Here is a 27,697-nt window from a genome sequence, read left to right as displayed (position 1 = left end):
CTAGACTGTAGATTACAGAAGGGGAGGGAGGGCTGGGCTGACAGCTGAAAGAATGGGAAGCAGGTACCAGGAAGTATGAGTGTTCAGGATGATGAGTGACACTAATGAATCTCACTTTCCTGATGAGGAAACTGGAACTCAAGAGGTCATCAATCTTTTCCCGGATTGCACAGCTAGTAAAGAAAGGCTAGCTGAGACTTGAATGTGAGCAGCTTTGCCCCAGGTCTGGCCTTTGGTTACTGTGCCTTCTTGTGCCCATGCTGACAGGTTCAGGGAAGTCTTGGTATCAAGACCAAATGCGCTTCATGGAAAAATCCCCCCCAAATAAGGACATCCATGATGGCTCACATTGACTTGTGAATTTCACCAGGGCAGCCCCTCTTTATGAGATGTACGTTTGATCAACTGTATGCAGAAAGCTTATGGCTGGTGCTTTACCACTTAAGTCATACTTCCAGGGTAGCTTCTTTTGGTGCCTGCCAATCCTGGGGCTTGAACTCAGGGCCTGGGCGCTGTCTCTGAGCTCCTTTGCTCAAGGTTAGCACTCTACCACTTTGAGCTACACAGCTCTACTTCTGGTTTTTGAGTGGTTAATTGGAGATAAAAGTCTCATAGCCTTTCCTGCCCAGGCTGGCTTCAACCCTCCATCCTCAGATTTCACTCTCCTCAGTAGTTAGGTTTACAGGTGTGAGCCACCAGCACCCAGCAGAATATCTGCTCTCCTGGTCACTGCCACTAAATCTATCTATTTTTAGTCTTTTATTATAAAGACAGATTTGAAACTATTCAGATGAAAAATGTATTGATAATTTATTGCCAGGTGCTTGTGGCTTATACCTATAATCCCTTTTTTTTTTTCCTGTCAGTTGTGGGGCTTGAACTCTAGGCCTGGGCTCTGTCCCTCAGCTCTTCAGCTCAAGGTTGAAGAGCCACAGCACCACTTCTTATACCTACAATCCTAGCTACTCAGGAGGCTAAGATCTGAGAATTGCAGTTCGAAGCCAACCAGGCAGGAAAGTCCATGAGACTCTCTCTCTCTCTCTCTCTCTCTCTCTCTCACACACACACACACACACACACAGACACACACACACACAGAAGTGGAGCTATGGCTCAAGTAGTAGAGTGCTAGTTTTGAGGGAAAAAACAAACAAAAGAAACAAAAAAATCCTCAGGGACAGGCCCCAGTACATGCACAAAGAAGAAAGAAAAACACATGTATTGACAATATATCAACATACTTTCTAAGAATTCCGTCAGAGACATTTGCCTGTTTTAGAAATAAATAACGGCACTCGACTAGATCTGAAGGATGGCTTTCCCCATCCCCTGCTCTTGGCCCCACTTCAAGAGGCTCACCTAGGTGGGATGTGTCCACGGGCTCTGATTCCTTGGGTGTGCCAATGAAGAAGGGGCAAATCGGTTTCCTCATCAGAAAAGTGGGGTTCATGATGACTCCTGGTCTCAGTTTGGTCACTAGAGCTTCCTAACTTCCTGTTGCAACACCCCTTCCACTTGTCACGATAGCCAACTTCCCTCATGCAACGTTCTATCCAGCCGTAACCACAGACTGACATTCTTTGCCAACCACTTCCCAACTCAGGCACAGTGTTAATAAATAGTTCCACTATTACTGGTCCCAGGTATTACCACATTCCTTTAGGGTCTGTCTACCCACATCTTCAAAAATACTTCCTTTACTGAACTGTGCTTTTTGAAACTTTTCCTTTCAATGTTGGAGATCAAACCTGGGAGCTCACAAATGCTAAGCATGTGTTCCACCACTAAGCCCTTTCTGATTAATCAAACTTGATTTGCTATTTGCCCCTGCTCAATATAGTAGTAGATTTAGGAGGAGGAGGAGGAGCAGCAGCAGCAGCAGCAGTGGTAGTAGTGGTAAAATATAACATTGAACAGATACTGATGAACTTGGGCATGGTAATTCACACCCGTAATCCTGATACTTGGGAGGCAGAGGATCATGAGTTTGAAATCAACCTAGTCTACATATCAAGAAGAAACTGAAAAAATGGAAGGAAGAAGAAGAGGGGAGAAGGAAGAACTTTTAATATGCCAGATATCTGGTTAATAGTTCATGAAGATTATCATTCAATAAGCAACACTGGAAGTAGACACAATTGTTATCTTCATTTTAGAGATTAAAAAAGATATAGAGAAGCCAGGTGCTAGCAGCTCATGCCTGTAGTCCTAGATATTCAGGAGGCTGAGATCTGAGGATCTCAGTTCAAAGCCAGTCCAGGCAGAGAAGTCCTTGAGACTTTTATCTCCCATTAACCACTAGAAAACCGCAGTGGATCTGTGGCTCAAAGTGCTAGACTTAAGCAAAGGAGTGAGAGTGCCCAGCCTCTGAGTCCAAGCCCCAGGACTGACAAAAAGTTAAAATTAAAAAAAAAAAAAAAAAATATATATATATATATATATATATATATATATATATAAGCCAGAAGTGAAGTGAAGGAAGGGGCAACATTGTCCAAAAGAGAAATGTACTTATCTGACTTATGAAATGGTAATCCCTCTGTATAACACCTTGATAATAACAATAAAATTATATATTTTGTTTTGGGGAGGGGGAAGTTCTGGAACTTGAAGTCAGGGCCTGGGTGCTGTCCCTGAGCTTCTTTTGTACAAGGCTAGCACCCTACCACTTGAACCACAGCGCTACGTCTGGCTTTTTCTGTTTATGTGGTACTTAGGAATGGAACCCAGGGCTTCATGCATGCAAAGCAAGCACTCTACCACTAAGCCACATTCCCAGCCCTAAAATTATATATGTTTTAAAAGCCAGAAATGGCTGGGTGCCAGTGGCTCATGTCTGTAATCCTACTACTCAGGAAGATGAGATCTGAGGATCATGGTTCAAAGCTAGCCCAGGCAGGAAAGTCTTTGAGATTCTTTTTTTTTTTTTTAATTTAATTTAATTTTATTTGTGAACATACTGTACAGAGGGGTTACAATTACATGGGCAGGATAATGCGTACATTTCTTACCAAGCATTGCAGCCTCCTCCTTTGTTTACCCTTCACCTCCCTTCCCAGCCTCCCCCTCCCCCCCCAATCCCAATCCTTCTCCTTCCACCCCCCCCCCCCCCACCGACGTTGTAAAGCTCGTTTTGGACATGACAACTTGTACTTCTCATTGTTGCAACAGGTCCACCTGTATCCTTAAACAACTGGTTTTTCCCCATCTCCTAGTCTTTGAGATTCTTATCTCCAATAAACCACTAGAAAACCAGAAGTGGTGCTGTGGCTCAAGTGGTAGGTAGAGTTCTAGCCTTGAGCTGAAGAGCTGAAGGACAGCACCCAGGCCCCAGAGTTCAAGCCCTATGACTGACAAAAACAAACAAACATAGAATTCCATTGTGTATATATACCACATTTTCTTGATCCATTCATCTGCTGAGGGGCATCTGGGTTGGTTCCATATCTTAGCTATGGTAAATAATGCTGCAAAAAACATTGTTGTGCTGGTAGCTTTAGTATGGTCTTATTTGTGATCATTTGGGTAAATGCCCAAAAGTGGGATTGCTGGGTCATAGGGGAACTCTATGTGGAGTCTTTGAGGAACCTCCATACTACTTTCCAAAGTGGTTGAACAAATTTACACTCCCACCAACAATGCAGTAGGGTTCCCTTCTGTCCACATCCCCTCCAGCATCTATTGTTATTAGAGTTCTTGATTATAGTCATTCTAACTGGGGTGAGACATTGCCCCATTTGCTAGGACATGAAAAGACTTAGAAAAAATTATATTAAGTGAAGTAAGCCAGGCACAAAGAAACACAGATCCCATGGTTTCTCTTATTTGCAGTAACTAATATATGTCTGAGACAAGCAGAAAAGGTCAGAAGTTGATGTTAGGTGAAATGAACCCCAAGATAAGTATTCAAATGTTTTTTTTCTTTCTTGCAATTGTTTCTAATACATTTATAAGATGATTTCTTTGTTGCTTTGTATGTCCCTCCCCCACAGTATAGCCCCTGCTTTCATTGTATTTGATGTTGGTGTAATTTGTGGAGGGGAAGGGAAAAAACAAACCGTTCAAATAAGGATACAGGTGGACCCATTGCAACAATGACATGTCGAAGAAACGAACTTTACAACTTTGGTGGTGGGGAATGGGAAGAGTTAGGAAAGGAAAACAAAGAAGGAGGCAACAATGCTTGATAAGAAATGTACTCATTGCCTTGCCCATGTAATTGTAACCCCTCTGTACGGTATTTTCACAACACAACAAAACAAACAAACAAACAAACAAACTCATCAATGGAGGTGTGGCTCAAGTGGTAGAGAGTCCATCTTGAGTGGAAAAGCTGAGCAAGAGCGCAAGGGTCTAAGCTGGGTGCAGGTGGCTCACGCCTGTAATCCTAGCTACTCAGGCTGAGATCTGAGGATCACGATTCAAAGCTAGCTCAGGCAAGAAAGTTGGTGAAACTCTTATTTCCAATAAACCACCATAAAACTAGAGCTGTGAATGTTCCATATCCACAAATCAGCCAACGACAAATGCTGGAGGGGATGTGGAGAAAGAGAAACCCTATTACACTGCTGGTGGGAATGTACACTTATACACTTTGGAAAGCAGTATGGAGGGTCCTTAGAAAGCTAAAGATTGACCTCCCTTATGACCCAGTCATACCACTTCTAGGCATCTACCCTGAACAACAGGAACCAATATACAAGGACACACGCACCTCCATGTTTATTGCAGCACTGTTCACAATAGCTAGGATATGGAAACAACCCAGATGCCCCACCACAGGTGAACGGATCCAAAAATTGTGGTATCTATACACAATGGAATATTGTGCAGCCATTAGAAATGACAAAATAATGGCATTTGCAGGGAAATGGATGGAGCTAGAAGGAATCATGTTGAGCGAGGTAAGCCAAGAGCGAAGAGACAAACGGTACATGGTCTCCCTGATAAGTGGATGCTAAATCCAAAATGTTAGGTGATACAACAAAACTAACAGGACTTAAGAAGCAAAGAACTCCCACTCATCTGGTCGAACCACTACTAAATATCCCCATGCTGCTGATCACATGTATGGTGTATAACATGTGAACACCATTATATGTTACAGACTGTGATAGACAATTTGCTCCAGGAAAGTTAGAATGAACTTGTGACTTTAAATGAGCATCATTATTCCACAATACTGTGAAATTCCGGAAATTATGTAATCACTTAATCACAATCAAAAAAAAAAAAAAAAAAGAACCTCGGGGAAGGTAGGGAGGGAAGGGATGGTAGGAGGAAAACAATGGAGGGGGTAACAATGTTCAAGAGGAAGTGTACTCATTACCTTACTCATGTAACTGTAACCCTCTGTATAGTATCTTTACAACTAAAAAAAAAAAAAACTAGAGCTGTGGCTCTAGTGGTGGAGTACTAGCCTTGAGCTGGACAGCTGAGGGACAGTGCCCAGACCCAGAGTTCAAGCCCCATGACCAACAACAACAAAAACAATAACAAAAAGAGTGCAAAGGTCTGATTTCAAACCTCAGTACACACACACACACACACACACACACACACACACACACACACACACACACACACACACACACACACACACACACACACACCAGCAATGGAAGATAAACTAGAAAGAGAACATTTTGACAAAGCAGAATATTTAAGAGGTCCATAAAATACTAAGTACTTTGTGATAAACACCTAATACTTCTGTTAGCTTTGCAGAAGAAAAAATAGACAGGCCTTCCCTAAAGCAAGTAATAAAAGACTCATGACATCACGATCATGATATCCAGACTGCAAGCCTGCACAGAATTATTTCTTTGGAATCTTTGGGCAAAAGAGAAACCAAATCTAGCCATGAGGAATCCTCAAACTAGCAGAAATAGATGCATTTTTAGAGAAATACAAGTTGCCCAAAAACTGAGCAAAGAAGAAGTAAATCAATTAAATAAGCCAATATCTTACAATGAGATACAGGAAGCAAGCAGAAGTCTTCCAACAAGGAAAAGCCCAGGACCAGATGGATTCACAACAGAATTCTAAAAGACCTTTAAAGAAGAATTAATACCCATAGCCCTGAACTCTTCAGAGAAAAGGAGGGAGCTATCCCACACTCATTCTACGATGCCAATATCATACTCATCCCCAAACCAGGCAAAGACCCAACAAAAAAAGAGAAGTACAGACCAATCTCCTTGATGAACACAGATGCAAAGATCCTTAACAAAAATCTAGCTAACAGAATCCAGAAACACATAAAAAAATATCATACACTACGACCGAGTAGGCTTCATCCCAGAGATGCAGGGATGGTTTAATATACGTAAGTCAGTAAACGTAATCCAACACATCAACAGATCCAAGGTCAAGAACCACATGATTATCTCCACTGATGCAGAAAGGCTTTTGATAAGATACAACATTCATTCATGTTAAAAGCTCTGGAGAAAATAGGAATAGAAGGAACATTCCTTAAAACAATAAAAGCCATATACGACAGACCAATAGCCAATATTATACTTAATGGGGAAAAGCTACAACCAATTCTCCTAAAATGAGGAACAAGGCAAGCACTGTCTCCACTCCTCTTCAATATAGTCCTGGAACCCTTAGCCAGGCAATAAGGCAGGAAAAAGACATTAAAGGGATATGCATAGGGAAAGAAGAAGTTAAACTATCCTTTTTTGCAGATGCATATACTATACCTTCATGGTCCCAAAAACTCCATCCCCAAACTCTTAGAACTTATATACCACTTCAACAAAGTAGCAGGATATAAATCAACCCACAAAAATCAGTCTCCGTCCTGTACACCGACAATGTACAAGCAGAGAGGGAAATAAAGGAAGCAACCCCATTCACAATAACACCCCCAAAAATAAAATATTTAGGAATTAACCTAACCAAAGATGTAAAAACTATTTAACAAAAACTATAAAAACTTATAGAAAGAAATTACAGAAGACACCAGGAAATGGAAAGACCTTCCATGCTCTTAGATAGGCCGACTTAATATAGTGAAAATGACAATACTGCCAAAATTAATATACAAATTCAATGTAATTCCTATTAAAATCCCAATGATGTACATTTCTGAAATACAGAAAACAGCCCAAAAATTCATATGGAACAACAAAAGACCTAGACTAGCCAAAACAATTCTAGGCAAAAAGACAACATGGGAAGGATCTCAATGCCGGATGTCAAACTCTACTATAGAGCCATAATAACAAAGACAGCATGGTACTGGCACAAAAACAGACCGAAGATCAATGGAACAGAATAGAAGATCCAGAAATAAAACCTCATGCCTACAGTCACCTGATATTTGACAAAGGAGCCAAAGACATACAGTAGAAGAAACACAGCCTCTTCAACAACTGGTGCTGGGAAAACTGGGCAGCCACATGCAGAAAACTAAAAGTGGACCCCAGCCTATCACCATGCACCAACATCAACTCAAAATGGATTAAAGACCTTAACATCAAACCTGCATCTCTGAAACTACTTCAGGACAGAGTAGGAGAGACACTTGAACTTATAGGCACAGGCAGGAACTTCCTGAACAGGGTCCCAGGGTCACAACAAATAGGAAAGAGACTTGACAAATAGGACTACCTTAAAATAAAAAGTTTTTGCACAGCTAAAGCTATAGCAACCAAGCTAGAAAGACAACTGGGGGAAAATATTTACTAGCAATATATCAAACAAGGGGTTAGTATCCAGTATATAGAGGGAACTCAGGAAACTAAGCCCTCCCAAACCTAACAAATCAATTATTAAATGGGCACAGGAACTAAAGAGAGAATTCTCAGAAGAAGAGATAAAAATGGCAAAGAAAAAAATGAGGAAATGTTCACCATCCCTGGTGGTGAAGTAAATGCAAATAAAGACAACCCTGAGATACCACCTTACCCCAGTCAGAATGGCCCACATCCACAAGTCAACCAACGACAAATGCTAGAGGGGATGAGGAGAAAAAGGAACCCTATTACACTGCTGGTGGGAATGTACACTTATACAACCACTTTGGAAAGCAGTCTGGAGGGTCCTCAGAAAGCTAAATATTGATCTCCCTTATGACCCAGTCATACCACTTCTAGGCATCTACCCTGAACAACAGGAACCAATATACAAGAACACGTGCACCTCCATGTTTATTGCAGCACTGTTCACAATAGCCAGGATATGGAAACAACCCAGATATCCCACCACAGATGAATGGATCCAAAAATTGTGGTATCTATACACAATGGAATATTATGCAGCCATTAGAAAGGACAAAATAATGGCATTTGCAGGGAAATGGATAGAGCTAGAAGAAATCATGTTGCGTGAGGTAAGCCAAGAGCAAAGAGACAAATGGCACATGGTCTCCCTGATAAGTGGATGTTAAATCCAAAATGTAAGGGATACGACAAAATTAACAAGACTTAAGAAACAAAGGACTTCCACTCATCTGTCAAATCACTACTAAATAACCCCATGCTGCTGATCACATACATGGTATATATATGCACACCAGAGGAAAACCAGGAGGATGACACAGAACTAGAAGGAATCAGGGAAAAACATACAACAGCGGGACCCATCAACTGCACTGGACATTGATCAAAATGAACTAAGCAACTCAATGGCAGCAATGGGAGGGAGGGAACGAGTGGGAAAGAGGGAACAGCTGATGCTATGCAAAACAAAAGAAATGTACATATCACCCAATGTGGAAGAAGTAACTGTATTGCAAAGCTCATAGAACTCATAAATGTTATAGACCACGATAGACAATTTGCCCATGAAAGTTAGAATGTATTTGTGACTTTAACTAAGCATCACTATCCCAGAATACTGTGAAATTTGGGAAATTATGTAATCACTTAATCACAATAAAGAATTTGGAAAGAAATGATAAGATCAGGTTGGGAAGGTGGCTCAGTGGTAGAGCGCTTGCCTTGCATGCATGAGGCCCTGGATTCGATTCCTCAGCACCACATAAGCAAAAAAAAAAAAAAGCCAGAAGTTGTGCTGTGGCTCAAGTGGTAAAGCACTAGTCTTGAACTGAAGAGCTGAGGGACAGCACCCAGGTCCAGAGTTCAGGCCCCAGGACCGACAATAAAAAAAAAAAAGAAAAAGAAAAAAGAAAAGAAAAGAGATAAGATCATCAAAGACAAAGTCAAGGAGAAAGAGTTCCAAATTGGAGCAGACTAAATGGATGGGATGGAGGATGGCTAAGTGTAACTCAGACCTTAGCTTTAGGAATGATATTACTGGTCTCCTTGACAACCAGAGGTTCTGGAACTGGGTCTGTAGATTAAATAGTAATGAAGATCCTTTCCTGGTGTATTATGGTCCTGGAGCTAAGTCTTCGTGGTTAGGAAATAACACCTCAAGGCTGAACTCTGGGTTGGGTAGAGTTGTTAAAGATGTTCTTCTCGCTCTCTCTCTCTCTCTCTCTCTCTCTTTCTTTTTCTCTTTCTTTCTTTCTTTTTTCCTTTCTTCCTTTCTTTTCCTTTCTTTCTTGGATAGGTTCTGGGGCTTGTACTCAGGGCCTGGGAGTTGTCCCTGAGTTTTTATACTCAAGCCTAGAACTCTATCATTTGAACCACTCTATCATTTGAACCACAGATCCACATCTGGCTTTGTGTGTGTGTGTGTGTGTGTGTGTGTGTGTGTGTGTGTGTTTAATTGGAGATAAGAGTATCATGGACTTTTTGCCCAGGCTGGCTTGGAACTGGATCCTCAGATCTCAGCTTTCTGAGTAGCTAGGATTACAGGTGTCGCTACCGGCACCTAACAAAGAAGAACTTTTCAATGACTTTCACACAATGACACATATTTCGAAAAAATTGTGGTACTAGCACCTGTTTAAAGTAAAATGCACAAAGCTGCTGGCCAAGGGGTTCCAAGAACTCTGGCTTTTGTTTGCCTTATGCTGCTGTGATTGCTATGAGGCTGAACTAGAACCTGTAGACCTCCTTCCCCCCTCCCCTTCCTTCTCCCTTACTCCTCTCCCTCCCCCCACCACTTGAGCCTGAATATAGACCGGGCTTGTGAGATTCAACACTGTGGGTCTAGCAAGGAAAGAGGCCCCTATTCTAGGAAGCAGTTGGAGAATAAGCTAAAAATTATCTTCACACACTGGAATAGACAACACTGGAATAGACAACTATAGCTGTACTCCAGATTAGGTTGTGCTGAGCCTTTTAGCCTTTAGAAAAACTCCACATTTCTATCCTCAGACCCCATATTTTGTTATTGTGACCTATCACTGCAGTTGGTATTATTCCCAACCCTGCCTTTTCCTTCTATTTTAACTTTAGCTGTTTGTTTATCTCATGCCAGTCCTGAGGCTTGACCTCAAAGACTGGGCACTATCCTTTAGCTTTTTTATCTCAAAGGTAGTGTTTTACCACTTGAGCCAAGCTCCACTTTCTGGCTTTCTTTTGGTGGACAATTGGAGAGAAGAGTCTTATGAACCTTCCTTCCCAGGCTGGCTTTGACTGTGATCCTCAGATCTCAGCCCCCTGAATAGCTAGGATAATAGGTGCCTGGCTTTTCCCTTTTTATTGCTTTGAAGTCAAAAGGATACATATACCCCATCTCCTTCCCTGCTTCTGCCTGATTCCTGAGTGTGAAGATGCCAGATTCTCACAGGATGGAACACAGCCCGGTAAAGCCACAACAGCAGCTAAAAACAGCTTTGCATGGCTGTTTTTGAGTGGAAAATTCTGCAAGAGTGATTGGTTTACCCTCCATGAAACACTGTTATGGTTTTTCAAGATGAGAGGGAGGTTAGTTCGAATTGCAGTGGTGACAGGAATTTGTAGTTGACTTTGTGCCTTCTATGGAGAAAACTAGGTAGAATCACATTTGTGACTATGTGAAGTTATCAGCAGTCCATGTGGAGGCAGACAGACACTGCCCTAAATTTTGACAAGCTCAATGGACATAAAATTGGCATTTTAATCAGTACAAATCAATAGAAATGCCTGAATGTGGATTTAAACAACCCCCTTCTGAAAGTTCTGACACATGTAGACAGTATAGCACAGTGAACATACACAAAAGTGAAAACTACTGCCAAGGATCAAATCTGGTGAAATGAAAGAGATCAAAAGGTAAAAGCCACAGACATAAGCCAGTGCCATTGGCATTACACCTGTAATCTTAACTACTCAGGAGTAGCTGGCTTGAGGTCATCCTGGGCAGAAAAGTCTGAGAAACTCCACCTCCAATTAACCCCCCCAAAAGCTTGACTGGAGGTATGACTCAAGTGGTAGAATACCAGCTATGCAGTAGTGTGAGGTCCTGAGTTCAAGTTCTAGAAATGGCAGGAAATAAAAGCCACAAATACATTAAGTAGGACTCCAGAAAAAATCTATCAGCCTACTGCTAATAAGTTGTGATGATGATGTTATCCATGCTTAAAATGGGCTCAGAAACCAGTTGTAGTGGTGTCCATACATATTCCTGGGTTGTTTTTGTTTTTTGTTTTTTGTGGTTGCCATACTGGAGATTGGAGCCAGGACATGGAACATGTTAAGTACAAGTTCTATCACTTAGCTGACATCTATTTCAATCCATGGTACATTTTGTGGGGAACTTAGATGGTGGAAAACTTCCTAATCCCTTTAGAAGCAATGGTATGTTTGTTTTCATTAGTATCACAGGGGCAATGCAGTTCAATCTAACACTGGGCCCTAGCTAGAAAACAGACTGCTCCTGCTCCTGACCCTTCAAGGTTCTGTTTTCTATCAGTAACAACAGATGCTTAATCCACAAGTCCTACTAAAAGAAGATAACGATTATAAAGAGAAAATAAGAAGGACCTGGGACAGATACTGGGTTGGGCCCTACTGGCTCAATGCCAGAGCTCTCATGCTTGACATAAGCAATTGCATAAGTTTGATACCCAGCAAAGAATAACAACAACAATAGCAACAAAAACTTGAGCCAGGCGCCAGTGGTTTGCACCTGTAATCCTAGCTACTCAGGAGGCTGAAATCTGAGGATAATGGTTTAAAGCCAAACCCAACAGGAAAGTCCAAGGTGAGATTCTTTTTTGCTTCCCCTGCCCCCCAGTGAGATTTTTGTTTCCAATTAAGCCTTTTTTTTTTTTAAAGCCAGAAGTGGAGTTGTATCTCAAGTGGTAGAATGGTAGAGTGTACAGTACTAGTCTTGAGCAGAAAAACTGAGGAACAGCATGCAACCCTGAGTTCAGCCCCAGAACCAGCACTAACAACAACAACAATAATAATAATAACAACAGATTTCTGTAGACAAGGGAGGATATAAGAAAAAATTTGGCATAATGGCCAAAAGTTCTGTTTGGGGTATAGCTATCATATAGGGAATTCAAGATAGAGCCACATAAACTACATTTTCTGGATAGTTAAAATCAGAGCATCTTAGGGAAAATTCCCTTAATGCTTGGTTTCACTTTTCTAGACCCAAACATACAAAAAGCAATTTCAGTCCTGAAAATGCATCAAGAGGATCATTGATACTGACCTTAGCAGCCTGATGACTAACAGTCCCCACAGCCCAGCCACATTGCCAGCAGTGTTTCCTAATGTGTTTTGCATAAGTGTCTGCCCTTTGGAAAAGTCATAGGGGTGGGGAGGAATGGGTTAGGACTCCTGTGCTGTGGACTGCTTCAAAGCTTAAACCAGAATTGAAAAAAAAAAATCACAAAATTAACATTCTGAGAAACAGGAGGAAATAATTCTTTATTTGTAGAAACCATTTTCTGAGACAAACAGAATAGGTTACGTTGCCCCTTGGTCTCCATGAGGAATTGTTCCAAGATCCTCCCTCAGATACCGAACTCTGGATGTTCAAAACCATTGTATAGTATGCATATGACTTGCATATCTTCCCATAAACTTTGAATCATTTTTAAATGACTCATAACACCCAATCAAGTGCAAATACTATGTTGAAAGTTAGGAGAATGAGTGATGGGTAAAGAATTCTATACATGTTTATGACAGACACAATTCTTTCCTTCTTTCTTTCTTTCCTTTTTTTTTTTTTTTTTTTTGATTGATTGTGAGGCTTGATTTCATGGCCTGAGCACTACTCCTAAGCTTGTTAAATCAAGGCTAGCATTCTACCACTTTGAGCTACAGTTCCACTTCGAGGAGTTTCAAGGACTTTCTTGCCTGAGCTGGCTTTGAACTCGAACCTCAGATCTTAGCCTCCTGGGTAGCGAGGATTACAGGCATGAGCCACTGGCACCTGGCCCACAATTATTTCAGAATATAGTGAATCTGAAGTTGGTTGAATCCTTAGATGCAGAGCCTGCCTCTGTACAGAGGATGAGCCATCATTTTTAATTTTTTCCTTTGTGCTGGCCCTAGAGCTTTAACTCAGGGCCTTGTGTTCTTACTTGCCTTTTTACCATTTGAACCACAGCTCCACTTCCAGGTTTTGCTGGTTAATTGGAGGTAAGAGTCTCTCAGAGGGCTGGGAAAGTGGTTCAGTGGTAGAATGCTTGTCTTGCATGCATGAGGCCCTGGGTTTGATTCCTCAGTACCACATAAAGAGAAAAGGCTGGAAGTGGTGCTGTGGCTCAAATGGTAGAATGCTAGCCTTGAGCTGAAGAGCTGTGGGACAGCACCCAAGCCCAGAGATCAAGCCCCACAACAGACAAAAAAGAAAAAGAGTCTCACAGACTTGTCTGCTGGGGCTGGCTTTGAACCTCCATCCTCAGATCTCAACCTCCTGAGTAGTTAGGATTACAGGAATATGGCCCCCCTGGTACCCAGCTTTGAACGAGTCATCTTTTTCCTCCTTCATTTGCTTCTGGCTCCACACAATATTGGAACCCCACTAAATGATGAGGCTAAGCCCAATTGTGGGGTCATTTGGTCCAATCATTCATGGCTGGTGTTTGGGGACAGGACAACTGAACACAGGTATAGAGGATTCACTCAGTAGGTAGGAGGCCAAGGAGGAGGCGTTTGTTATAAGAGAAGTGGCTGGAGACTATGTCTGTGGCAGAAAGAGAGCTGAAATGTGACATTTCACCTGGATCTTAAGGTCAGCTGATTAGAATGAACAACAAAGGCAAAGAACAAGGGAACATTCCAGAACAAGGGGACAGTACCATTACCAAGGGTTTAGGAGACCATTTATCTTCAGATCAACCTAAAATGACCAAAACTTTAAGGAGAGGCTTTTAACTAGACCCAGAATTCCTTTGTGACATTGTGAAGAAAAGATACACTGGTGAGATAATCCCTGTGGCCACACATCCAATTTCTTTTCCATGGGCAAACAGTAGTTGTAAAAGGGGGCTAGTGTGACATTTTTGTATATATGTAAAAATACACTCTCCTGTCTCTCCCCCACCCCTCTTCTTAAAACAATTTCAGCAGGTTTCATTGTTTTATTTTCACACACATGCATATAAATTGCTTGGGCCATATGCAAACTCACTCGCTCAATTGGCCCTCCTCTTCTTCTTGTACCCTCTCCCCTCAACAGAACCTGTCTTACTTTCCTGTCATTTGTTTTTTCTCTCTCTTTTATATTTTTACTGCATATTAATTGCCCTGAGGGATTTCACCATGGTATATCTTATGAGCATATATTCTATTTTGCTCAGAATAATCCTTTTTTTTTGGTCCGTTATGGGACTTGAACTCTGGGCCTGAACACTGTCCCTCAGCTATTCAGCTCAAGGCTAGCACTCTACCACTTGAGCCACTACACTACTTCCGGTTTTCTGAATGGTTTAATGGAGATAAGAGTCTCACGGCCTTTCCTGCCTGGGCTGGCTTTGAACCGTGATCTTGAGATCTCAGCCTCCTGAGTAGCTAGGATTATAGGCGTGAGCCACCAGCGCCCAACTGAATAATCCTCTTTAATTGCTACCCTCTCCCTTAGTTTTGTGCCAAACCTGGCACTTGAACTCAGGGCCTGGGTGTTAGCTCTGAGCTTTCATGCTCAAGGTTGGCACTCTACCATTTGAGTCACAGTTACACTTCTGACTTTTTGGAAGCTCACTGGAAATAAGAGTCTCATGGATTTTCCTGTCTGGACTGGCTTGGAACCATGATCTTTGAAACTCAACCTCTTGAGTAGCTTAGGATTATTGGCATGACCGTTGGTGCTCAGCTTCTTTCTTCCCCATCTCTCCAATTCCTTATGCTGTCTTTATACTTAGCTGAAATGTATGAAGAAATGATTTACCCTACATCTTCCTCACCCCCTGGCCCCCACTCCTCCTTATACTTAATCTTTTTTAACCAAAAATAACACAGTTTAATCTAATCCTCCCATTTGTCTTACAAGAAGGTACTTTTCCCCCACTATGGAGAAGAGCCCTTTGACGAAGAGAATATAGGCACTTTGCCCAAAGATAAACAGATAGTTGGTGATACAGCCAGGCTTCTAAATACTCTCTTGAGAACTAAAAGTAGAACTCAGTGGTAGAGCAATGGTCTCACATGTGTAAGGCCCCAGTTTAATCCTAAATACCACAAGAAAATCCCACTGATGGGAACCAGCAACTCTGACTCCACTGAGCAAACAGAGCTGTAATCATTCCTCATCTCAGACTCAACAGTCTGCTGAAGTCTAAAGTGTATTCCAGCCAAGCACTGGTGGCTCACGCCTGTAATCTTAGCTACTCAGGAGACTGAGATCTGAGGATCTCGGTTCAGAGCCAGCCTGGCAGGAAAGTTAGTGAGACACTTATCTCCAATTAAACAGTAAAATGATGGAAGTAGAACTATGGCTCAAGTGGTAGAACACCAGCCTTTAGTGGAAAAAGCTAAGGGAGAGCATAAGGCCCTAAGTTCAAGCCCCAGATCCTACACAAAACAAATAACTTCAATGAGATGTGAACATTTCTAGAAGGCTGTGTTGTCACTTTTTTTGTTGTTGTTGGTGGTCATGGGGCTTGAACTCTGGGCCTGGGCCCTGTCCCTCACCTTGTTAGCTCAAGGCAAGTGCTCTACCACTTGAGTCACAGTGCCACTTCCCGTTTTCTGGTAGTTAATTGGAAATAAGAGTCTCATGGACTTTCCTGCCCGGGCTGGCTTTGAACCGCGATTCTAAGATCTCAGCCTCCTGAGTAGGTAGGATTACAGGCGTGAGTGTCACTGGTGCCTGGCTGAGTTACTTTTTAACAACTTGTAGCAAGTACTCCTGTTATATCGTAACAAAACACAGAAACTCAATTTCTAGATGTCCTATCAGAGTATGACTTCAAGTTGACATAGATAGATATCATCCTCTTTCAGGAAAAGGAACAGGAAAGAACACTTTTATAGCTGGGGAATGAGAAAAGAAAAATAGGTAAGGATAGAGTATGAGCCACAGATGATCCCAAACAAACCCAGAGACCAGCAAAGCAAAGAAGACAAAGTACAGCACGCAAGGAACTCACCCATAGATTAACCCCTTCTCTTCTGGAGCAACTATAAAACGATTTTACTATTACTTTGACTATTAACAAAAATGAAAGGTGAAGTCTGCCAGGCCCTTTACCAAAACCTTTCCAAAGACCTGTGTTTCCTTGAAAAGAACTCACTAATGTCCCAATTCAATGATATCCTTTCCTAAGAGATAGAAAACAAAGATTGTTTATGCCCACCTAGTTGTAAAATATATCCCCCAAACTTCCTTTCCTACAGATCTACCCCTAAACCTAGTGATCTCAGAATTTTTTGGGGGGGGGCCGGTCGTGGGGGGGCCTGAACTCTGGGCCTGGGCGCTGTCCCTCAGCTCTTCAGCTTAAGGCTAGCGCTCTACCACTTGAGCCACAGCGCCACTTCCAGCTTTTTTTCTTTTTGCTTATGTGGTGCTGAGGAATCGAACCCAGGGCCTCGTGCATGCAAGGCAAGCGCTCTACCACTGAGCCACCTTCCCGATCTCAGAAATTTTGAGTCTGATTGATTGGAGGAATGTACGTTCTCTCAGGATGTTAGACCCAGGCCCATCACTGGGCCATGAGTGACTTCCCAGTACCACTTGGGGTCAGAGCATTTCTGACTTGCAGCTCCTGGCATCCTCAGCATTGCATCTTATGTATATAGTGAGGCCTACAAGGATATACCCGTCTCCAGTAATGATGACCAGTCAGGCCAGTCATAGATGCCACTGCATATGGAAATGCAAAACAAAAACAAAAGCACACACACGAAAAACCTTCCACATCAAGGACCCCAGGGCAAAAGCATGCCATGGACCAGTCGATATTCTAGACAAAGCTCATGTGTTGAGGGCTTATTCCCCAATACAGCAGTGTTCAGAGGTGGGCATCTAGGAGATAATTGGTTTATGAGGCTCTGGGTTCAGAGCTTAAGGAGCTGTTGGAAGGTGGTGGAAATGTTCAGAGTGGAGCCAGCGATCATTCTTTCTCCTGTCTCTAACAAAGCTTGCTCTCAAAGACTGTTCTGTCTTTTATTCATATTTTAATATAAAATTGAGATTAATTCCTGTGGAGTTTTATTCAAAATACCCCTTTGCAGTAACTGTAATTATTAGTCAGTTTGACATCCTTAAATCCAAGGAACATATGGTCAATAAAACAAACCCACTAAATGTCCACGTCACAGGCAGAACTATACAACCTAGAAACAATAGTTGGTGGAGAAACTTGAACTTCAAGCCTACAAATGGTTCTTTTTTCTAACTGGAAATCATCCATAATTGATTCAGGTGATAAGTTAAAAGATCACACTTATCTTGTTGTGAACTGGGTTAGAGAAGACAGGTGGGAGGGGGTGAATTAGCTAGACAAGGGCTTAAAATGGAGGTGGGGAAGAAGGCAAGACAGGAAGCTCCAGTTTCATGACTACTAAAATTTACTGAGCAATACCTTTAAAAGCCTTTTGAGCTTCCTGTCTGTGTTGCTTTCTTCCTCATAGACACATTCACCCATCACATGGCTATGTGGACAGTCTTATCTTCTTCTTCTTCTTTTTTTTTTTTTTTTTTTTGGTCGGGTCGTGGGCCTGAACTCTGGGCCTGGGCACTGTCCCTCAGCTCTTCAGCTCAAGGCTAGCGCTCTACCACTTGAGCCACTGCTCCACTTCTGGCTTTTTTCTTTTAGCTTATGTGGTGCTGAGGAATCAAACCCAGGGCCTCAGGCATGCAAGGCAAGCGCTCTACCACTGAGCCATCTTCCCAGCCCCGACAGTCTTATCTTCTGAGAAGCCTCAGGGGACCTGCCATAGTATAGGTATAGATATAGGTACAGTAACTATGTTTCCTTTTATTTTTATAAAACTGCCTGGGATTGGGCTGGGAAGGTGGCTCAGTGGTAGAGCACTTGCCTTGCATGCATGAGCACCACATAAGCAAAAAGAAAAAAGCCAGAAGTGGCGCTGTGGCTCAAGTGGTAGAGCGCTAGCCTTGAGCTGAAGAGCTGAGGGACAGCGCCCAGGCCCAGAGTTCAGGCCCCACAACTGGACCAAAAAAAAAACCAAAAAACAAAAACTGCCTAGGATTGGTGGCAGTGGTTCAACTTGTAATCCTAGCTACTCAAAGGTTAAGATTTGAGGATCACAGTTCAAAACCAGATGGGACAGGAAAATCTGTGAGACCCTTATCTCCAGTTAACCACCAAAGGGTTGGATGTGGAGCAGTGGCTCAAGTGGTAGAGCACTAACCTTGAACAAAAGAGCTCAGGACAGTGCCCAGACCTTGAGTTGAAGCCCATGACCGACTATAATTATATATATATATATAATTTATATGTGTTTAAATTAATTTCATTCTTTTCCCCAGTACTATGGATGGAATCCAGTCCTTGGGACTGTGATCAACTAGAAGAGTCATAATTCCCCTTCCCAACCCCCATATACCACTTGAAGAACTCTCTCTACATAAATAAGGCAGCTCTCCACATAGGTAGGGTAACAGTTAAATAAGATAATCACTCACATTTCCAGTGCCCTTAACATCTGATGATCCAGCCCTGCACACAGGCTGGCCCCAGGCTGGGAAGACCAGGAGGGTTCTCTAGCAAGGAAGGAACTACACACATCACTCAGAAGTTACCTCCAGGACTAACTTATCTGCATTTTGGAAATGCATGAATTGGAGCCTTTCTTTTCTATTGCTTTGCTGACATCATTGCTAACCAGAGATGTCAAAACCCACTTGTTAGCGAAATGAGTCTCTTCCCATAGCTTAGTCCACTCCTTCCCTTCTCCACAGCTTAGCATGCTCCCTTCCTAGGCAGGACTAGGCCAATGTAGTAAAGGCAGTAAATAATCAACTTCCAGCTCCCTTACCTTGGGATGACACTCCTCTGGGGCAGTTACCACTATATAAGGCAACAAGAGCCCCTTAGAGTGACCTTCAGGTCTGGGCAGTTGCAGGACCCCTTATCTACCATTTGGACAGCAGCCATAAATCCTAGTCCGCCATGATGAAGCCCCTGGCCCGCACGTCCACACCAGAGTCTTCTCCTTCTAGCCCCTTCTAGCCCCTCCTAAACCTTCTAGGTTATATAGGTCACACCACACAACAGCCAGTGCTTCTTCTCATTCCTCCCTTGTGAGAAGGAGTCTTGCCAGCCCCCCTCTCCCAGCAATAAACCTTCCTTTGTTCTCTGTACCTGGATGTCTGCGTGGTTCTCTGGCAAAGTCTATGAGTCTTAATTTTGCTAACACCACGTCCAGTGTTCGAGTCCTGTGGAGCCTTCATTTTCTGTCCAATCGACTGATTTCAGCCATGAACTCTCAGGGTGGAAAGACTGGGCACCTTGCACACTCCATGAAGTTTCTTCACAGCATCTCCCTGGTGTCTGGGAGCCTGGTTTTGCTCAGCGGTGTAAAAGCTTTCTATTCTCTCCCAATCTCCTAGGGTTCTGTCGTCTCCTACCAAGGACCCCCAATTCTTCTTCCAAAATTACAATCTTTACCTCTGTTTTTTTTTTTTTCCTTCCAGGAGTAAACATTTTCATTAAGACTCTTCTGTTTTTTAGGGGGCGGGGAGGGGAGAGGGGAGTGTGGAGGACTGGCTCGGTTGGCAGAGCACCAGCCAATGAGCAAAGCATGAGGTACTGAGTTTGAATACTGGTCTTGCAACAACAAGAAAGGAAGGAAGGAAAGACAGAAAAAAGAGAAAGAAAGAAAGAGAGGGAAGGAGGGAAGGAAGGAAAGAAGGAAGGAAGGAAGGGAGGGAGGGAAGGGAGGGAGGGAAGGTAGGGAGGAAGGAAGGAAGGAAGGAAGGAAGGAAGGAAGGAAGGAGAGAGGGAAGGAAGGAAGGAAGGCAGGAAGGAAGGGAAGGAAGGAAAGAATGCTTTTTATTTTCCAAAATGAAATTATGCTGGTTCTTTCTAAAAATAATATGGGGTTTGCCTTTGTACCGTCCCTGGCTGCCCTGTTGGGAACATGCTTTGTCAGCGTCTCTGCTTACAGTGTGGTGGCAGATCTGGGCAGCTTCTACATCATTATCTAAATGACACAGAGGGAGAAGCAGGGCTTTTGCCTTCCCTGCTCTGGGCTCTGCCACTCTATTTAAAGAGATATAGAGTATGCTTCTTCTGCCTGACTTTCTTGAACCTTGCTTCTTGTTAACTGCAACATTACCTCTTCCTGCTCTGAGAAAATCAGATTTATGCAGATTTCTAAGTCTAGGAAGCTTTGTGTACCCATGTGTAAAACGAGCCTCTGCAAGGATCCATATGTTTGCCTGTACCTGTGAATTTCCTGGAAGGTGCTAGAACTGCTGGCTGAGTCCAACACCGGAGGGACATGGGCCTGGCCTTAGATAACTTTTGAAGCTCCAAGTGTCTGTATATGCACTCAGGGTTGAAGAAATCAATCTGAGAATCTGAGCCTCCTAGTTATTTTTTTTCTTGAGCCATGAGCCTCATTTGCACGCGCGTGTGCATGTGTGTGCACACACACTGTGGCTTGAATTCAGGGCCTGGATGCTATCCCGTAGGTTTTTCTCTCAAAGCTGGCACTCTATCCATTTGATAGCTCTACTTCTGGTTTTTTAGTGGTTAATTGGAGATAAAGAGTCTCATGGATTTTCCTGCCTAGGCTGGCCTAGGACCATGATCCTCAGATCAGGCTCCTGAGTAGCTAGGAATACAGACTACTGGTGCCTAGCTGAGCCTTCATTTTGGAGTTGAACTAGCAGAACTGAGCTGGTTCTTGTTGGGAGTAATTTGAGATTATTCTAATTGGAACTTGGACCAAAGGAAAGACCAGTCAATTTAGTTACATCTGATATTTAACTGAAAATAAGCTTTAAAAGATCAGGCTTAGAATCCTGGCTTCTAATTGGTGCTTTTATTTACTGGCGGAATGACCCGAGCGCCTGGTCAATTACCCATCTTGAAGTCTCTATCTCTATAAAATGAAGGGCCTGGTCTACAAATGCTTACCATGCTCTAAATTTTGAATCCATTTCCAGGAGAGCTTGAGAATTTTTTTTTTCTGCCATGGGGCTTGAACTTAGGACCTGGTCACTGTCTCTGAGTTTTATTTTTGCTCAAGGTTAGCGTTCTATCATGTTGAGATCCACTCTCCCACAGCTCTACTTTTGTTTTTTGGGTGGTTAGTTCTATATAAAAGTCTCATGAACTTTCCTGCCTGGGGTGGTTTGAACTGTGATCCTCAGACCTCAGCTTTCTGGGTAGTTAGTATGCTAGTACCCAGCTTTTTTTTTTTTTTTTTTTTAAGGCTTGACCTCAGTGTCTCACTCTCGAATTTGGCTTTTTTGCTCAAGCTGGTGCTTTTCCACTTGAGCCACATCTCTGATTCCAGCTTTATTTTATTTTATTTTTTGTTGGTTATGGGGCCTGAACTCTGGGCATGAACGCTGTCCCTCAGCTATTCAGCTCAAGGCTAACACTCTAACACTTGAGCCACAGTGACACTTCCAGTTTTTTGAATGGTTTATTGGACTCTTCCTGCCCGGGCTGGCTTTGAACCCGATCCTCAGATCTTAGCCTCCTGAGTAGCTAAGATTACTGGCGTGAGCCACCAGTGCCCAGCTAATTGGAAATAAATGGTCTCACAAACTTTTCTGCCTGATCTGGTTTTGAAGCCTGATTCTTGTTATCTCAGCTTCCTATGCTCAGGAAGTCATCAAAGTTGGGGAAAGCTCAAAATATTTCTCCTTATCTCTGGATTCAGAGTCCAGAGTGCTCACCATTACACGATAGAACCTCCGTCTCCTTATCTCTATGCTTACCTATGCTTCTGTCTTCTTATCTGCCAATAAAGTTGTACCTTCCAGGTAGTGAGCAGAGCAGTTGTAAAGATTAGTTTTCATTTTGCCTAACATCAACTTATCTGGCTGTTTCTGCTTGTCTCAGACATATACTAGTTATTGCAAATCAGGGAAGCCATGGGACCTATGTTTCTTTGGGCCTGGCTTACTTCACTTAATATAATGTAATTTGGGGAGGAGAAGGGAAAAAACAGATTGTTTAAATAGGGATACAGGTGGACCCATTGCAACAATGAGATGTACAAGATGTTATGTCGAAAAATGAACTTTACAACTATGGGGGGGGGGGGGGGAGATGGGAGGGCAGGGATGGTAAGGGGAAACAAAGGAGGAGCCAACAATGCTTGATAAGCAATGTACTCAGTACCTTGCTCATGTAATTGTAACTCCTCTGTACGGTATTTTCACAATAAAAAAAACTTATTAAGAGGAAAAAAGGATTTGTTTTTAATTAATATCAATGTTGTATACAGACAAAATAGGACATGATTCAACCTTTAAAGGGGAAGAATTTCTTTTTTTTTTTGGGTCCGGTCGTGGGGCCTGAACTCTGGGCCTGGGCGCTGTCCCTCAGCTCTTCAGCTCAAGGCTAGCGCTCTACCACTTGAGCCACAGCGCCACTTCCGGCTTTTTTCTTTTTGCTTATGTGGTGCTGAGGAATCGAACCCAGGGCCTCAGGCATGCAAGGCAAGTGCTCTACCACTGAGCCACCTTCCCAGACCCTAAAGGGGAAGAATTTCTATCCTTTGTGACCTCATGAATGAACCTGGGGAGAGGTTCCTGAGATCTCAGTTCCATGTGGAAAAGAACAGAACTGTTTCAAGAGCAGAGCACAGAGGGGCAATTCATAACATCAGCGCATAGAAGGGTGGATGGGGGAAAGCAAGAGAGATGTTGGCCAAAGGCACAAAACTTCCGAGCGCAGAAATGTTTCAAGATCTATTCTTGCACAACAGAAAACTATACTCAAGACTGACTTACTCAATGATAATATATATTTCAAAATAACCAAGAGAGTACATTTCAAACAACTCATTATAAAAAAAAAAGATAAGCTTCCCAGGATTGGCATACACACACACACACACACACACACACACACACACACACACACACACACGCCCCTACACACCTGCATACATGCACATACACAACAAAGATAGGTAAAGCGAAGTCATGACTATGGTAATGAGCTTATCTTGATCATCCACACTGTATCTCATTGACACATACAATTATGATTTGTGAATAAGTAATACTAATATTATCAATAAATAATAAAAATAATATCGACAAATAAATATTCCATGTTACAGCATTAACACTTGAAATTATGACAATTTCTAAATGTTAAAAAGTTTTCTTTTACTATCATTTAGGCAATGTTTTCTCTGTTGACTACATCATATTTAGTAATAAAAACAAAAAGAAGCCCAGTATAGTGTCATGTACCTGTAGTCTCAGCTACCCAGCAGGCTAATGCAGAAATCTAGGAGTTGAAAGCCAGTCTGGGCAACAGAGTGAGATCTAGATTCTTAAAACAATAAAAGCCAGCACTGGGAGGGGGGAGGGAGGGGGGAGATGGGAAGGGATGGGAAGGGGAAACAAAGGAGGAGGCAACAATGCTTGATAAGAAATGTACTCATTACCTTGCTCACGCAATTGTAACCCCTCTGTACAGTATTGTCACAATTAAAAAAAAAAAAAAGCCAGCACCGGTGATTACAGATTACACCAGTAATCCTAGCTACTCAGAAGGCTGAGATCTGAGGATTGTAGTTTGAAGCCAGCTCAGGCAGGAAAGTCTGTGAGATTCTTATCTCCAGCTAAGACTAGAAAACCAGAAGTGGAACTATGGCTCCAAGAGCCAAAAATCGCCAAGGACAACGCCCAAACGTTGAGTTCAAGCCCTATGACTAACAAAAAACAAACAAAAAGACCACCCCAAAACAAAACAACAACAAAATAAAATGAAGAGACAGAGAAAAAGACACGTACCTGGAATCCTATTGAGTGTCACCCAGAAATGTTCATCAGGACTGTAAGTGTCCTTGGACCATGAGAGCAAGTCCAGTGCCTGCTGGTCTTGGAGGACAAAATTAGCAAATTCCCTTGTGAGAGCCACATAGGCAGTGCCAAAGTAAATGGCCATATTGTGTGGAGGAGGGGTTTTTAACTTCGCTGTTTTATGTACATAGGAATTTTTTCTGTCTAACAATTCCTTGTGGACAAACTTAGTCCTCCCGACGGCGTGGGCTGGGGGCAGCACCCCTGGGGTGAGATTCTTCCCTTTAAGTCCTTTCAGATACTGCACGATTTCCCTGTTGGTCTTCAGGGGGAAATCTTGCCCACAGGTGTTGAGGAGGTATTTCCAGGAGACCTCGGAGGTCACCAGATCCTTCATGCAATTCAGGTCAGCCTGGAGCCTGGAGATCCCACCATAGACCACGGATTCCATCTTGGAAGCCAGAAATGTGTTAGGGAAGCAGCTAAGTAACTGTCCCACGGAGCTTTTAAACTCCTGCGGGGCTTTCTCGTCCACATGAATGCAGTAGACGTTTTGAGGCATGTAGATAGCCCTGAAGAGCCTTTCAAAAGTGCCAAAATCTTTGTGGATTGTCAGTGTGAACGCCAAAGGGAAAGCAGCTTCTTCTTCAGAGAGAGTTTCTGTTATATAATGATTTTGAACCCTATACTCGTAGCAAGTGGATGCGTTGAGGGTGGTCTTCAGCGCATTTTCTGTAACATGAAACCCCTCCCCTTCAATCATTTGAAGACAGATCTCTGCTAAGAGTGAAGTATTGGCCAGAACTGCCGGCAGAAAACGTTTCTTATCCCGTAACTTGTTATTGTAAATAAACACAAAAGTCAGAGCTGTAACAAGAGACAGGCTAAACAGACAGTATTTTGAACACCTCATCGTTTGAGGAAGCAGGAAATGAGTCAAATGTCTTCCCAGATTTCACCAGAGCAAAGATAGATTTAACTCACATTTTCTCCAGGTACCAGCATCATCCTTGCTTTCTTTCTTTTTCCTCCTTCTTCTTCCTCTTTCTGTCTTCATTTATGGTTTTGTCTCATTGTCCTTTTCCTTTGACGTTGTTTCTAAAGCGGTCTCTTTGCCGAGTCTCTCACTCATTCCCAAACTGTCACTACATAGAAGCATACCACCTCAGGTGGTGCCTTACCTATCCTTGTGGCAGAATGGTTAGCAGGTAAGGTGACCAGCCAGCAAGCCATCACCACGCTAGGATTTCAAACCCAACCTCTTTTCCTAGCCAAAGGCTGGTGTCTGTGGTCTGTGCCTGGCTTCCTGTTAATCATTGCATTCAACGGACGGGTTTGTTTGTTTAAACAAGCTGCCAAGTTAAAAGCTTCAGTTAGAAACATGTGAACATTGCCTGGAGAGATATTCTGTCAATTAAAAAAAAAATGTCCTGCTTAAAAATAAATTGCTTAACCCGTCTTTTTCCACACACACTCAGCCTTCCCTGCTCCCACCCACTCCTCCTTGCTCCTCCTCCCATTGGCTGGGTATGCAACAACAAAAATGCAACAAAAAGCACCACAGAAGACCGGCTGGGATGCTAACTTCCACTCTCTCAGTTATCTCTAGTTATCTCTGCTTCTAGGGAAAGTCCTCCAGCAAAGCAATCACTTTATTTGGCAAGCTGTCTCCACTATCTGATCTTTCTGGACAAAATCACCGGCACCTTTTGATGAATAGAGACTAACTTGTACGTTTGTTTGAAAGAAGTTACAGCTTGTCATCACCCTCAAAATTTTCATAGAGGCTGAAGTTAGTCAATGTGCAGTTCGTGTTTGCCTTTGTTTGAGTCGGATCTAGGCTGCTATCTTCATTTTTTGTTTCTTTGGGTCCGGTTGTGGGGCCTGACCTCAGGGCCTGGGTGCTGTCCCTCGGCTCTTCAGCTCAAGGCTAGCGCTCTACCACTTGAGCCACAGCACCACTTCCGGCTTTTTTCTTTTTGTTTATGTGGTGCTGAGGAATCGAACCCAGGGCCTCAGGCATGCAAGGCAAGCGCTCTACCACTGAGCCACCTTCCCAGCCAGCTATCTCCATTTTTAATGTCCCAGAACCTAACGAGAGAGGCCCACAGATTCAGATTTAGAAATTTACTCATTCATTCATTCATTCATTTGAGACAAGGTCTTAATTTGTTACTGTGACCAGTTTGCATATCTACAGCAACATGCTTAGATGTAATAGTTTTACTTTATTGAAACACTCCAAATATAATACCAATAACGAACTCCTAGATCTAATTCTACTAAGCATGCCCCACACCCAGGGAAAATCTTGGTCTGGAGGTGGAGGGGAGTCTGCCGGGGTATCCTCTGGCTGCTCCAGTGGCTGAAGGGAGAAGCGGCCGCCTTGCGGGTGCAGGCTCCAGACATGGAGTCACCTTGCCCTGGGAGGTCATCTCGCTGGTTCTCTGCTGCCTTGGGTTTTTATATGTTTTAGGCTGGCCCTTCATTTCTGGCTAAGTCTGATTACCAGGGTTGCCTTGGTGACAGCTTTGCTTCTGGTCAGATCTGGTTATTGATGAGGGTGGGGCTGGCTTGCCTCTGGCTGAGTCTGGTTGATGAGGGCTGGTTGCTTTGGTAACAGCTCTGCAGGCTCCCTGGGTGTGTTCTTTTTCTTTTTCTTTTTTTATGTCAGTAGTAGGCCTGAACTCTGGGCCTGGGCGCTGTCCCTCAGCTCTTCAGCTCAAGGCTAAAGCCCTCTACCACTTGAGCCACAGCGCCACTTCTGGCTTTTTCTGTTTACGTGGTGCTGAGGAATCAAACCCAGGGCTTCATGCATGCAAGGCAAGCGCTCTACCACTGAGCCAACTTCCCAGCCCGTCCCTGGGTGTGTTCTTATCTACCCATTCCATAGTTCTAACTTCTAATTTTACAGCTTAACATTTCATATTATTTCACAGCACAATACATTCAATATATTTCTATTCAATCGTGCAATATCATGTCAACATTCAGTAATACATTATGTCTATCTAATAGCACACTATGTCTGTATTTAACAGCACATTATATCAGTACACACTGTCTCAATATTCAATAACACATTATGTCAATGCACTGTCAGTAATCAATAACAGTATGTCAGTATACACTGTCAGTATTCAATAATATTCACTACCGTTACTCAGGCTGGCTTTGAACTTCTGGGCTCAATCAACCCTCCTGCCTCAGGTTCCAGAATAGCTGGGACTACCCATACACAGCTCAGATTTCTAAATACTTTAAAAGGTGCTTGTTTCTATCTATCTATCTATCTATCTATCTATCTATCTATCTATCTATCTATCTATCTATCTATCTATCTATCATCTATCTATCACTAGTATTGGGCTTAAACTTAGAGCCTGGATGTCATCCTTTAATTTGGGGGGAGGGGGTTGTTTTTGTTTTTGGTTGTGGGGCTTGAACTCAGGGCCTGGGTGCTATCCCTGTACTT

At 42.8% G+C, this 27,697-nt stretch overlaps 1 protein-coding gene across 1 annotated transcript in view; it reads right to left on the bottom strand.

The window, feature by feature from the left end:
* LOC122106996 (N-acetyllactosaminide beta-1,6-N-acetylglucosaminyl-transferase) overlaps positions 1–25,661 on the bottom strand; it is an 88,736-nt gene extending 63,075 nt beyond the window's left edge. The window contains exon 1 of the mRNA XM_042678544.1: positions 24,214–25,661. Coding sequence (XP_042534478.1) covers positions 24,214–25,135 — 922 coding nt within the window. The 5' untranslated portion in view covers positions 25,136–25,661. The remainder of the gene's footprint in view (positions 1–24,213) is intronic.
* Positions 25,662–27,697: the final 2,036 nt, after the last annotated feature.

The sequence above is a fragment of the Dipodomys spectabilis genome, unplaced genomic scaffold, assembly GCF_019054845.1.
Source record: "Dipodomys spectabilis isolate Male_0828 unplaced genomic scaffold, ASM1905484v1 ptg000045l, whole genome shotgun sequence".
Classification (NCBI taxonomy): domain Eukaryota; kingdom Metazoa; phylum Chordata; class Mammalia; order Rodentia; family Heteromyidae; genus Dipodomys; species Dipodomys spectabilis.
The sequence above is the reverse complement of the archived record's forward strand: the minus strand, read 5'-3'. Positions and strand labels throughout refer to the sequence as shown.